Below are 13,739 nucleotides of genomic sequence, written 5' to 3' on the forward strand. Positions count from 1 at the left end.
CGGAGTCCACTTGTGGTAAATTAAATTGATCGGAACTAAATTGATTTGGAAAGGCACACACCTCTCTATAAAAGGCCTCACTGCTGACAATGCATACTGTATAAAAACAAAAGCCACAAGGTCAAATGAACTGCCTGCAGAGCTCAGAGATAGGATTATTGCAAGGCACAGATCTGGAGAAGGCTACAAAAAAATTTCTGCTGCACTGAAGGTTTCCAAGTGCACATTAGCCTCCATAATTCTCAAATGGAAGAAGTTTGGCACAACCATGACTCTTCTGAGAGCTGGTCACCAAGTTAAACTGAGCAATCTGGGGAGAAGGGCCTTTGTAAGAGAGGTGACCAAGATACCAATGGTCATTCTGACTGAGCTCCAGAGATCCTGATCCTGTGTGGAGATGGTACAAAGTTCCAGAAGAGCAACCAACACTGTAGCCCTCCACCGATCTGGGATTTATGACAGACTGGATAAACGAAAGCCTCTCCTAAGTGCCTGCTCCAAGCCCGCTTGGAGTTTGCAAAAGCTCAGCCCTTTCAGCAGAGACAGACTGAAATCTGATCAGTCAATGGGCAGTCTGATTGTACTGAAAAAAAGGCCTGGATTTTTTCCTAAATGTACACAATATAACTGGATACTAATGTTTAAAGGTAAAATTGACCCAGGGAATATCCGATTGCCATCTAGGAATTTATTCCCCTGCAGGAGCAAATTGGATCAGGTTTTATTGTTTAAATTTGCCTTACTGTGGGTATAGGATTGTGTATACTGTATAGAACTGTATAATCCCCTCCCCCCTTTTATTAGTTGAACTAGATGGATTTCTGTGTCTTTTTTCAACCAGACTAACTATTCAACTACTGAAGTTGACCCATCGATCGACTTCAGTACCACCAGCCTGTTGGATTTTTAGCTGGCGGCTATAGATACTAGCAGTGATCATTGTGTTCTGCTGGCAGGGAAAGCTCTCCACTGACAACAATAGCACTGCGGTAGGGATTCCCCCCCAAAAACAGTAGGAATCAAGTAATTTTAAAATTGTATAATGTATGACTTGACTAATTCTGAGTGAAAGGCTTTGCTAACTCAGATAACCACCCTTTAAAACTGTGGTAAGCAGAAAAGCATCCTAGATTGCAGCCAGCCCCAAAGAGAGCTGGGCATTGCAGTCTCCTCAATTATATGCCCATGAAAGCAGTTTATAACACCAAGATTTGAACCCCTCTACTGCAAGACCCCCATGAAGGCTGGGGTAGTACCTAGGGGGTACCTGGTTGATACTCTCCCAGGCCATATAACGCCATATAATAAAGACTATTTAGAGAAGTCTATTGTGCCTAATAAGCATTATGAAAAATATACTTATGTCTTGAACTCCTCCTTAAAAATACCAGTCCACTTCTTAAAATATGACTGCATCTAGGTACTACTGTTCTGGCCTCATGTACACTGGGCATATAGCCCCAATGCACGAGATCCCTGTACTTAGATGTGGGTGGAAAACACAGGTGCACCATTCAGCCCAGCTGCTGGCAGACTGTAAAGCTGTTGTGTCGGGCAGCTCCTGCGGCTGGATGGGGCACGGTTTAGAGCAATATGTGCCTAGGGACGAATGCAAGCAGTCTGCATTCCGAGCATTAATCTCTGAGGACAGTTTTTACAGAGTAATGCAGGAACAGCTGGGAGGGTAACCTGTGTCCTTTACTGTACTCCAAGATATGGAATTCACAGTTAAGTCAAAGCTCCTTTTATGTTAGTCGTACAGTACACAGGCTGGATATTCATATACCCTGGGATGTCTCCAAGCAAATAATCACATTGGAGGGCAACAAGGTAAATTGAACAGTGTCAACGTGTCCAACAAAACAGAAAGGGGTCAAAGATCTAGTGCCACTGAAAGAACCTTGCAACTGAAAGCTGTGTCAGAAGACGCCTGGACATCCACCTAGTAGAATTTAAAGAATGTGTGAACTGAAGATCGGGTGGTGATCCTACAAAGGTGAGAAACAGAGGCCTGATGAAAAATATACAGGAAGCCTCCACCGATCTGGAGGAGTGAGCATGTAAGGGTACTTTAGGTACCATAACTTTTAGAGCATAGGCTCATACAATGAGCTGCCTTATCCACCTGGCAATAGTGGATTTGGACAGGCTTTCTTTTTCAAAACTCTACTGTCGGAACAAAAAGAGTGTTTTCTTTACAAAAGCTATGGCTTTAAGATGACAGCCCTAACTATGTCTATAGAGAGAATTTCTCTTGGGATGCCTAGGACAAGGGTACATGGTAGGACAAGGTTTTCATTAAAGCCCATCTCCAGTATTTTAGCAAACGCTAGTATGAAGAAAAAAAATAAATAAACAAGTGCCCATTTTACTTACCTGAAGACACAGTCATGTGAATATTCTACTTTCATCTACTGTTTACTTCCCAGAGTCCTTCTTTGGGTGCCCAGATCACTGCCTGCAAAATGTGGACATCTCCTATTGGTGAAGGTGAGGCTTCCAGCAGTCAGGTTCTCTCTCATAGATTCCAGCAGCAGGAAATCTCACAGGGGCGCTGAGAAGACCAGGGCCCAAGAAGATAATGAGCAGGGAAAGTACCAGGTCCCCAGGACCAAGGAAACTGTGAATTTGAGCCATTACGCTGCAGGATGGCTTAGGAAGAGGTGTTTTGAATCACGACTAAGGAATAAGGTAATTGATGCAGAATGCACTATTTAAATTTCAAAGCAAGATTACTTTGTCCCTGTGAAGGATTAAGAAGGGCTTCTTGCACGAGAAGGCCACTTACTCTGAGGCATGTCTTACAGACGTGCTAGCCAGCAAGAAATCCACTTTTCAGGAGAGATCACCCAAGGTTTTCAGTTGGTGCTAATCCACCAAGCTAGGGAGTTCATTGTTTGGCTGGTGAAAAGAATGGGGAAGTCAAGAGATGGACGTCATTTCTTGCAATCCAACAGAATGTTGTGTTGGAGGGGGCTTTAAGTGCATCTGAGTGAACGATACACTCATTAACTCATGGAGAATTTCAGAGGGATGCCTTTTTTGGCTTTCAGATCCAAGAATGAGACCTTGGATACATCAGCTTGTTTAACAGAATTATTTTAAGCAATAGGCAGCATGGATTCATGATTTTCTTTCATTTTATGAGAAAGTAAGCAAAAACCTAGACAAAGGTGTGGCTGTGGAGTTAGTATACTTGGACTTTGCAAGTGTTTGACACAGTTCCCCACACAAGACTAATGTGTAAGGTAAAGTCTACAGCAGTGGTTCTCAACCTGTGGGTCGCAACCCCTTTGGTCCCCTAAGACCATCAGAAAACACATATTTCCGATGTGTAAAGAGCAGCTACTGTGTAGAAAGCAGCTGCTGTGTTGAAAGCAGCTACTGTGTTGAAAGCAGCAGTATTGAAGGTAAAACGACACTTCATGAATTATAATTACTGGGTAAATAATTTTATGGTTGGGGGTCACCACAACATGAGGAACTGTATTAAAGGGTCACGGCGTTAGGAAGGTTGAGAACCACTGGTCTACAGGCTTAGAAAGTTCAGTTTGTAAACGGATAAAAAAAACTGTCTTAAAGACGGTATTCACAACGTAAAGATCAATGTAAAGGAATAACGTTCGTACAGGATGCCTCCATTTTACAGGCAGACCACAATGCACTGTTTAATTGGTGGAGAGAGAGAGATAGAGAAATAAAGGAGAGAAATAAAGAAAGAGAAAGAGAGAAATAAAGAAAGCAGAGAGAGAAAAGGAAAGAAGAGAGAGAGAAAAAAGATTGAGATTGAGAGAGAGAGAGAGAGAGAGAGAGAGAGAGAGAGAGAGAGAAGAGAGAGAGAGAGAGAGAGAAGAGAGAGGGGGGAGAAAGAAAGAAGAGAGAGAGAGAGAGAAGAGGAAGAGAGGGAGAGGGGGAGGGGGGAGAGGGAGGAGGGGGAGGGGGGGAGAGGGAGGAGGGGGGGGGGAGAGAGGGGAGAGAGAAAGAAGAGAGAGAGGAGAGAGAAAGAACGAAATAGAGAAGAGAGGAGAAACGAGAGAGAGAGAGAGAGAGAGAGGAGAGAAACGAGAGGGAGGGAGGGAGGAGAAAAGAAAGGGGGAGAGAGGGAGAGAGACGAGAGGGAGAGAAAGAAGAGAGGGAGAGAAAGAAGAGAGGGAGAGAAATGAGAGAGAGAGAAGAAAAGAGAGAAGAAAGCAAGAGGGAGAAAAAGAAAGGAGAGAGGGAGAGAAAGAAGAGAGAGGGAGAGAAAGAGAGCGAGGGGGGGTGGAGAAAGGAGAGGGAGAGAAAGAGAGCGGGGGGGGAGAAAGGAGAGGGGGGGGGGAGAAAGGAGAGGGGGGGGAGAAAGAGAGAGAGAGGAGGTGCTCTTGATGAAGTCACATCATAACGTAATGCGTAGGGTACGCCGATAACGTAAAGCCGTAGAACTGGAAGTGCACGAACCACCATCTTGAATAAGGAATCCATGCAGTTCATTCATGAAAAACACTATATAGAGAGTCCTTGATCCTGTAGTGTCCCAGGTGGACACAAATGAATGTGAGTGCAATATTTTACAGTATTTTAATACAATTTTACACATTTTGATATACTTCACTATTTGGAGCATTTTTTTCCTTTATATGTGGAGCGTTTTGGAGCTTAGAAGTGCAGAAGGAGGTGGAGATCTGTGTACCAGCATACCCACCTGCGTAAGGCGCAGTTTGACCTGAATTTTCGGGTCAAACCATAAGGTGAGCGCAAAAGTGTGTCGGAGGTGGATAAGCACAGGGGGGTCACAGAGAAGCACTGGACGAATATATGCATTGGAGTGACTGCACATATGCACTTGGAACACAGCAGTCTTAAAGGGACGGTTCACCAGGATTGTGCTATCATAGTATCTTGTCACTTGTTGATGATATATGATATAAGATGCACAGGAGACATGTTGCAATAGAACATGTGAAGAATGGGGAGCAATAAAGGAATTGTTCACTACTGAGATTTTTTTGTGTTTGGAGACACTATATATGTAGCACAGTTTATGCACAGATATGGGTATATATTTATTTCATTAATATTGTCACGCAGCAAGATTTATGTTTCAATAGTCACATATGCATGTTTGTATAATTTAGCAATATTTGCTAGTTCATAGTATTGCACTGCATTTTTTTGTATATGTTATGAGTACTGTACTTTTGGCAATGAAACAGTCTTCCTTGGGTCACATTTTTAATATCTGTCCCTGTAACTACAGAGTTTTGCTTATATAAAATTACGTACACCTTGTATAATATAAACAGGTGTACTGTAATTGGAACACAGACTAGTTACACATTCCTAATGTGATACTATAATGGCAAAAGGGCTGCTTGCTGACCACCAAAATGTCCCCTCCCTGTCCCATTGCTTTTCTAATCTTTTCACAAATACAAGTTTAGGGGAATCGTATAATACACTATCTTTACGGTCTCAAAAACAAATGCAATAATAAATTATCATAAAATGCATGGTATTACATTACCTGTAACAATTTTTCAGCTGTTGGCCTTTTCTTAGGATTTTTTGTAAGTGCCATTTTGACAAAATGATGAAAACTATTTGACCTTTAATGAAAAGATGAAAAACAATATGAAAAGTTCTACAAATGAAAATGTAAGCAAAAGAAAAAAAAAAGACATTGTATAAGAGAATTCGTGACTTGCCATTTCATCTTGTCTTTTAACTTTGGTGGCTGGAAGTTACTTTTCGTCATTAAAAATAAGGCCCTTAAGAAGCAGAGATAAAACAAAATATGATTATTGAAGCCAGTGCATTTATTAGTATGTTTTAAAATGAGACATTAAACCGAACATTAAGGGCAGGTTCACACAACAAAAATGCACTCGAGATCCGTTCCGGATGCGATTCTGCAAGGCCGGTTATTTATGCCTTCCGATGGTCTTGTTGCGCTGTTCATGTGTTTCCGGGTGCATTCCAGATGCTTTTTTTCTTCCTTTTTGTCCTGTTTATTTCCCACTGTACTGGGTTCCAGTGGGTTTTTTTATGCATTCCAGTGTGTTTTTGATGTGTTTTACTGCATTCCAGTACAGTAAAAATGCAGCACGTTCTATTTTTTCTGGAACTGGAACACCCTGCAGCTGACTGCACTGGTATGAACTATGCCATTGAAAACCACATAACCTACTTTACATGCGTTTTTGATTCACAAGAAAAAAAAAACACACTGGACTGCATGTGTTGTGAACTGGCCCTAACTGAATCTCCACAAAAGCACAGTGAGAAAATAGAAGAAGATATAAAAGTGAGCGCTTGACAAACAAGGAGAGCAGCTATGAGCCAGAAAGGAGACCATAAAACCTTCAGTAATAACTAGTATAAAATAGTGCAGCGCTAAAAAGTGTATGGGTATCATAACAATGATAAAATAATATAAAGGAATAACAATCAATAAAATGGAAGGGATAAATGTAAACCATAAATGACCATCATAAAATAGCTCTTAATCATGAACTATTAAAATATTATTAGGAAAAAAATCCATAAATTCAAATGCAATTTAGAAGTCAAAAATCATGAATGGACCCCAAGATGAAGTGACTAATCCCAGTGGTATATCAGTCATCAGACAGGGTGGTGGGTGGCAACAAATAGATAAAATGCGCACTCACCGGAAGACCTATATTGACATACAGAAAATTGTACGGCAGATTTCCCTCAAAAGGCACTTCCTAAATAACCCCTTGGTGGTTAATAAAAACAATAATGGTATCATCCACTCCAATCTTAGAAATGCATCTTTATTCAACCCCCCCCCCCCCACTCCCACTCCTACATTAATGTGTTTAAAGACATGGGACTGAAAGACATGGAAGCAATTAAACCTAGAATTCCCCACAATGCTACCAGTATTAATCTTGGTCTCAAATCCCTACTTGAAAAGAAAAATCTGGTAATCAGGCCAGCAGATAAAGGGGGCAGTGTTGTGATCCTTAATAAGGAAGACTATATGGCTGAGGTCTTCAATATCTGAAGTGATAAAGAAACTTATACCATTTTACCCAAAGACCCTCTGAATAGTTTTCAAAGATCACTTAAGAAACTAATAGATAAAGGGTATGACAATAACTTTCCAAATAAAAAAAAAAAAGGAGTTCCTAATCCCTAAAGCACCAAGGCTCCCTATCTTATATTGTCTTCCCAAAATTCACAAAGATTTGACTCACCCACCGGGTAGACCAATAATCAGCGGTATAGGGTCACTCAGTTCTAAAATTGGCGAATACATTGATTATTTCCTGCAACCCCTTGTGGTTGTCACACCCTCATATCTTAGAGGTACCAAACAGGTACTGAACGATATCAAAACCCTTCAATGGGATCCAGGACAACCAACATTCTTGGTGACTCCCTATACACCAACATTGATCATGCTGATGGCATGTACAGTTTCAAGAAAAAGTATGTGAACCCCTTGGGATTACGTGGAGTTTTGCATGAATTGGGCATAAAATGTGCTCTGAACGTCTTCTAAGTCACAACAATAGAAGAACACAGTCTGCTGAACATAATACTACACAAACAGATGTTGCCATGGTTTAATTGCACATAACATGTAAACATTCACAGTGCAGGGAGGAAAAAGTATGTGAGGACCTAGCTTAACGACTTCTCCCAGAGCTAATTGGAGCCAGGAGTGAGCCAACCTTGACTCCAATCAGTGTGATGATATTGGATGCGTTGCTGACAGCTGTCCTGCCCTTAAAAAATACACACCTTTTTTGGGTTTACTGGTTTCAAGAAGCACTGTCTGATGTGAACCATGTCTCGCAGAAAAGAGCTCTCAGAAGACCAACGATCAAGAATTGTTGACTTGCATGAAGCTGGAAAGGGTTACAAAAGTATCTCCAAAAGCCTGGATGTTCATGTGTCCACGGTAAGACAGACTGTCTACAAATGAAGAAAGTTTAGCACTGTTGCTACTCTCCCTAGGCGTGGTCATCCTGTAAAAATGACTGCAAGAGCACAGCGCAGAATGCTGCATGAGGTAAAGAAGAATCCCAGAGTGTCAGCTAAAGACCTACAGAAATCTCTGGCACATGCTAACATTTTTGTTGACACATCTACAATAAGGAAAATATTAAACAAGAATGGAGTACATGGGAGGACACCACGGAGGAAGCCATTGCTGTCCAAAAAGAATATTGCAGCACGTTTGAAGTTTGCAAAAGAGCACCTGGATGTTCCACAGCACTACTGGCAAAATATACTGTGGACAGATGAAACCAAGACTGAGTTGTTTGGGAAGAACACACAACACTATGTGTTGAGAAAAAAGGCACAGCACACCAACATCCAAACCTCATCTCCACTGTAAAACATGGTGGAGGGAGCATCATGGTTTGGGGCTGCTTTGCTGCCTCAGGGCCTGGACGGATTGTTGTCATTGATGGGAAAATGAATTCCAGAGTTTATCAAGACATTTTGCAGGAAAACGTACGACCATCTGTCCGCCAACTGAAGCTCCGCAGAGGATGGGTGATGCAACAGGACAATGACCCAAAGCATACAAGTAATTCAACAAAACAATGGCTGCAACAGCACAGAACATGCCTGCTGGAGTGGCCCAGTCAGAGTCCTGACCTCAACCCGATTGAAATGCTGTGGCATGACCTTAAGAGAGCGATTCACACCAGACATCCCAAGAATATTGCTACACTGAAACAGTTTTGTGAAGAGGAGTGGTCCAAAATTACTCCAGATCGTTGTGCAGGTCTGATCTGCAACTACAGGAAACGTTTGGTTGAGGTTATTGCTGCCAAAGGAGGGTCAACCAGTTATTAAGTGCAAAGGTTCACATACTTTTTCCTCCCTGCACTGTGAATGTTTACATGTTATGTGCAATTAAACCATGGCAACAGCTAATGTTTGTGTAGCAGACTGTGTTCTTCTATTGTTGTGACTTAGATGACGTTCAGAGCACATTTTATGCCGAATTCATGCAAAACTCCACGTAATCCCAAGGGGTTCACATACTTTTTCTTGCAACTGTATGCTGTAGAGTACTACCTGAACGTGGCTCAACACATTCCCCAAACACAGAAAAGCTTTATTTTAGAACTGCTGGATTTTGCCATGCAAAAGAATTATTTTTGGTTTAATAAAACGTATTACCTGCAGATAAAAGGTGTTGCTATGGGAGCTAAATTCGCTCCCAGCCTGGCCAACTTATTTATGGCCAGGTGGGAGGAGGACATCATTTATGCATGCGACTGGCCAGAACTTATGTTTTATAGATGCTACATTGATGATGTCCTTCTTTTATGGCAGGGCACTGAGGATACCTTGATCAATTTTTTCGGCACTCTCAACAATAATAATCTTAACATTAAGCTTTCCTATACCTACAGCAGGGAGAGAATTAATTTTCTGGACGTCACACTAATTAATAACGGTGGACACATTATCTCTGAAGCATTCTTTAAAGAAACTGACAGGAATAGCTACATTTCTGTTGATAGCTGTCACCATCCCGCTTGGCTTGCTAACATCCTGAAGGGCCAATTCATGCGGGGTACGCAGAAATTGCACTAACATTGAATCGTATCATGAGAAAGCCAAGATACTGAGACAACAGTTTGCCAAAAAAGGTTACAGCCACACTAAATTAGATTCAGAAATAAATCAGGTACCTAATCTCAATACAGATGACATGCTATGCACATCAGAGATTCATAAAACGAATACATTTTGTCCCTTTGTCACGTCTTTTTCAGTCCAATATAAGTCCATTAGGAAGATCATCAAAAAAAATTGGGATATCTTGAAAGGAGACCCCATTTTATCTACCATTCTTCCGGATAGACGCGAAATAGTCTTCCAAAGAGCACCTAACTTAAGAAACAAAATTTCACCCAATATAGTGGATCCCCCTCTCAGACCTACTTTTTTCAACTATATAAAAGGTTTTTACCCTTGCCGGAAATGTGTACTATGTAGACAGAGTAAGCTTCCTCTCAAAAAAATCAAATCTTTTAAGTCCACAACTACAGGGAATCCTATGATATCTCCAGCTTCATCACATGCAATAGTCGTTACGCTGTAAATCTTCTCAAGTGCCCGTGCCATATACAGTACATAGGCTGCACTATAAGGAGACTAAAGGACCGTTTCCGGGAACATGTCTACAACATTAAGAGAGGGTTTAAAGAACACGCATTATCCAACCACTATCGATATCATCATGGGCGAGACCCTTCATCCCTGAAGTTTTTGGGTATAGAGGTTATAGCAAACAATTGGCGAGGATCTAATAAAAAAAGATTGGCTGCACAAAATGAGACAAAGTGGATTTATAACATGAAAACCTTAACCCCAGCAGGCCACAATGTGGATGTGGACATCAATTGTTTTATAGACAACAGTTAAAAGTAAATTTTATCTCTTCTAACTTTTGACGTCCACTTATCCCTTTTATTTAATTTTAGCCGCCATCGTAGCTCTTATGGTTCCTTTATAATCTACGTTTATTATCTTTTTATCCATTTGATTCTTTATCTATTTAGTGTACATGATTTTTTCTTTATCTCTCATTGCCCATTGTTGTCGCAGTTTATCATATATATTTGGTTATTTTATCTCATTGTTTTTTAATTAGCACATTTTAACCCTTTAACGTTTTTAGGGGTATCTGATTCCCTTTTTTTAATGGAATTTATGGTTTAAATTTTTATATATATATTTTTATTTAATTTCTCCTCCTTTATTGTACCCCAGAATCATTTATTAGTAATTTTTATTATGGCTCTTATCATTGGTTTTTGTTATATCTTTATTTTGCAGACATTGTATGTTATATTTATTCTTTACCTATGCTCACAGTGAAGACAAGGCTGGGCAGTCACTTTGTTCCCCCCCCCCCCTTCTTTCTGGGCTTTCATTGCACCCGATTCATTGTATTATCATATTGCTCACACAATAGTGATCTTCCTTATATTTATTTCCCTACTTGCAAGTATCAGAACTCGCAACTACACTCTGCCTAACCTTTTCTGTCCGTGGCTCTGGTAAAATGGCGCTTGCGCATACGCATTTACCAGCTCTATATTTGCTATTCCCTATATCACTTACCAGACCAACAGAAAATGGCGCCCGTACGCTCGCTAATGCGAGATTTACTAATCTTCGGCAAAATGGCGCCCACGCATGCGCAGTACGTTGGCCGATGGCAAAATGGAGCCATCGCATGCGCAGTGCGTTAGTCATCGGTAAAATGGCTCCCGCACATGTGCAGTACGCTGGGAATCGGGAAAATGGCACCCGCTAATTGCAGTGTGCCAAATAAGCCAGAAATAGGTCACAACTAGCATCAGGCTGCTATGGCATACACGAACTGAGGAAGTACGTTCATACGAAACGTGTCTTGGAGGAGCCTGCATGCCTTTGATGCTACGCCGCCGGATCAGGAAGGTCCAGCGGCCCCCCATATCATACCAGCTGGTCAGTGCACAGAGCGGTGCTTGTTGTTGCAACATCACTTTGTTTCTTAATCTTTACATTGTGCTGCTCTGGAAGGACATTGTCCATCACTTTGATTTTATACATCCTTTATTAATAAAATCCATTTTTAAAATACTACACTATGGGCATTCCCCTTATGGCTCTTTGGTGAGCTTTTTAACCCCCCCAGAGCTCCCCTTGGTGACCATCCCTGGTTTATGAAGAGGCTGAATGCACGTCCTTTAAGTAGACTCCCGGATGTAAGGACACCCTGACGTCATCCACCACTCCTAAGCTGCACCATCTTAAGAGGGATTCCGCGCAGACCTCCACCTGATTAAATACATTGCGCATTCCCTTTGCGCTTCCTGTGAGTGCGCATTTTATCTATTTGTTGCCACCCACCACCCTGTCTGATGACTGATATACCACCGGGATTAATCGCGTCACCTTGGGGTCCATTCATGATTTTTGACTTCTAAATCGCATTTGAATTTATGGACTTTTTCCCTAATATTTTAATATTCCATGATTAAGAGCTATTTTATGATGGTCATTTATGGTTTACATTTATCCCTTGAATTTTACAGTGAGAAAATAGTGTTCCATTTAATATGCATTTCTTTGTACCACAAGTTATAAATATCAAGCAGGACCATTCTCTGCATAGTACTCAGTTCCTGCATTAAAAACATGAATTTCATTCATCTTGACATCTCTTTTTCAGCAGTATGAAAAAATATAAAGCAAAACAAGTGAACATAAAATAAAATCAAACCAAAATACCTCATTGGATGCAAATCAAACATTGGAGGTTGAAGTTCTGCAAGCTCTATGGCTGTAATTCCAACAGCCCAGATATCACATAACTGGTTATAACCCCCCTTTCTTTCCACAGCAGCAACTTCGGGAGCCATCCTGACAATACCAGATAAAAATATATATGTTACTCAAATGTGAAAAATATATATGTTATTTGAATATTCATTCAGGACATAACATTCAGAACATCATAACACCTGTAGCTTTTAGGCTAGGTTACCACTAGTTCAGCTGTGACTTCAATGCGACACTGGTGCATTTTGATGCATTTTTCACGCTGTTGTGTTCTTTTGTAGGGGAAGGAAACTGCTCGGTTCACAGATGCTGGTTGTTAAGAAGTCGCCACCTGCCAGCATCCTAGCCACCATAGACTCATCCCTGCTGTCAGTTAAGAGATTCCTAGCTGACAGCAAAATGCAAAGAAAGGCGTCAATCATTAAAAAAACTAAACAATCCCCCACAGTCCATGCCAGGACTTTTGGTTCTGGTAATGGATTTTAAGGCGGACCCCCATGCCGAAAAAACAGAAAAAAATGGCATAAGTCACCCCCCCGCCCCCCAAATCCATATAGACCCTTAGCCAAGCATGCACCCTGGCAGACCAGGAAAGGGAGGTGGTGAGTGAGTGGTTTCTCTCACATTCCAAGCCACATGCCCTCAACTTCAAGGCCCTCTTTCCCCCAACGCTGGCCTAGTGTTGTGGGGGTCTGCAGGAAGGAGCTTATCTGAATCTGGAAGCCCCCTTTAACAATATTGGGGACCTCAGTAAAGTACCCCACCCATGTTGTGGTATGTGGCCTAATATTGATCAGGGAAGGGTGAATACATGCTCTCCCCCCCCTTCTTCCCCTGGTTTGCCAAGCTGCATGTTCGGCTAAGGGTCTGGTATGGATTTTGGGGAAGTGGGGGGGTGTTGGTTTCTCTCTTAATATCCATACCAGACCCCCAATACCAGGGGGTACATGCATTTTTGGTGCATTTCTTTTGAAGTCCATGGTGCCAAAATTGAGCAGCAACCACACCAAAGTGGCACCCGCACCATTTCCAAAAAGACACTGTGCTGTCCTAGGCAATGTAGAGAATAATGTGATTCCCATTGTCATGCGATTCTGTGTGACAGAAGTCACATCTGAAATTGTACTAGTGTGAACCAGGTCATTTTCTTGCACTACTACTTGGAATTAAACCCTAAACCTTATATGTGTTTACGGATTTTCTTCAGACTACAGGGAAGACAGGTTACTTTTGAAAGCTTGAGTGGACATCTCAAACATATGCCTTGTTAACAATTACACAAGCTGTCCTCAAACAATTGGAACTTTGATACCATTGTTGTATGTTGGGCTCTTCTATTGTTCTACATTGAATTAAGTAACTGAAATCAACAAGTCAGGATAATTAATGCTTAACAATAGCTTGACCTTCTCACATATTTTACC

General features: G+C 41.4%; 1 protein-coding gene across 6 annotated transcripts in view; it reads right to left on the reverse strand.

The window, feature by feature from the left end:
* MAP4K3 (mitogen-activated protein kinase kinase kinase kinase 3) overlaps positions 1 to 13,739 on the reverse strand; it is a 478,522-nt gene that overhangs the window by 252,786 nt on the left and 211,997 nt on the right. For all 6 annotated transcript variants that reach the window (XM_089681775.1, XM_089681773.1, XM_089681774.1 and 3 more), the window contains exons 9-11: positions 12,265 to 12,396; positions 5,685 to 5,747; positions 5,504 to 5,585 (exon numbers count right to left, since the gene is read on the reverse strand). In XM_089681775.1, coding sequence (XP_089537901.1) covers positions 5,504 to 5,585; positions 5,685 to 5,747; positions 12,265 to 12,396 — 277 coding nt within the window. The remainder of the gene's footprint in view (positions 1 to 5,503; positions 5,586 to 5,684; positions 5,748 to 12,264; positions 12,397 to 13,739) is intronic.

The sequence above is a fragment of the Staurois parvus genome, unplaced genomic scaffold (assembly GCF_062004578.1).
Source record: "Staurois parvus isolate SC_StPar_1 unplaced genomic scaffold, SC_StPar_1.0 ptg000277l, whole genome shotgun sequence".
In the NCBI taxonomy this organism is placed as follows: Eukaryota; Metazoa; Chordata; class Amphibia; order Anura; family Ranidae; genus Staurois; species Staurois parvus.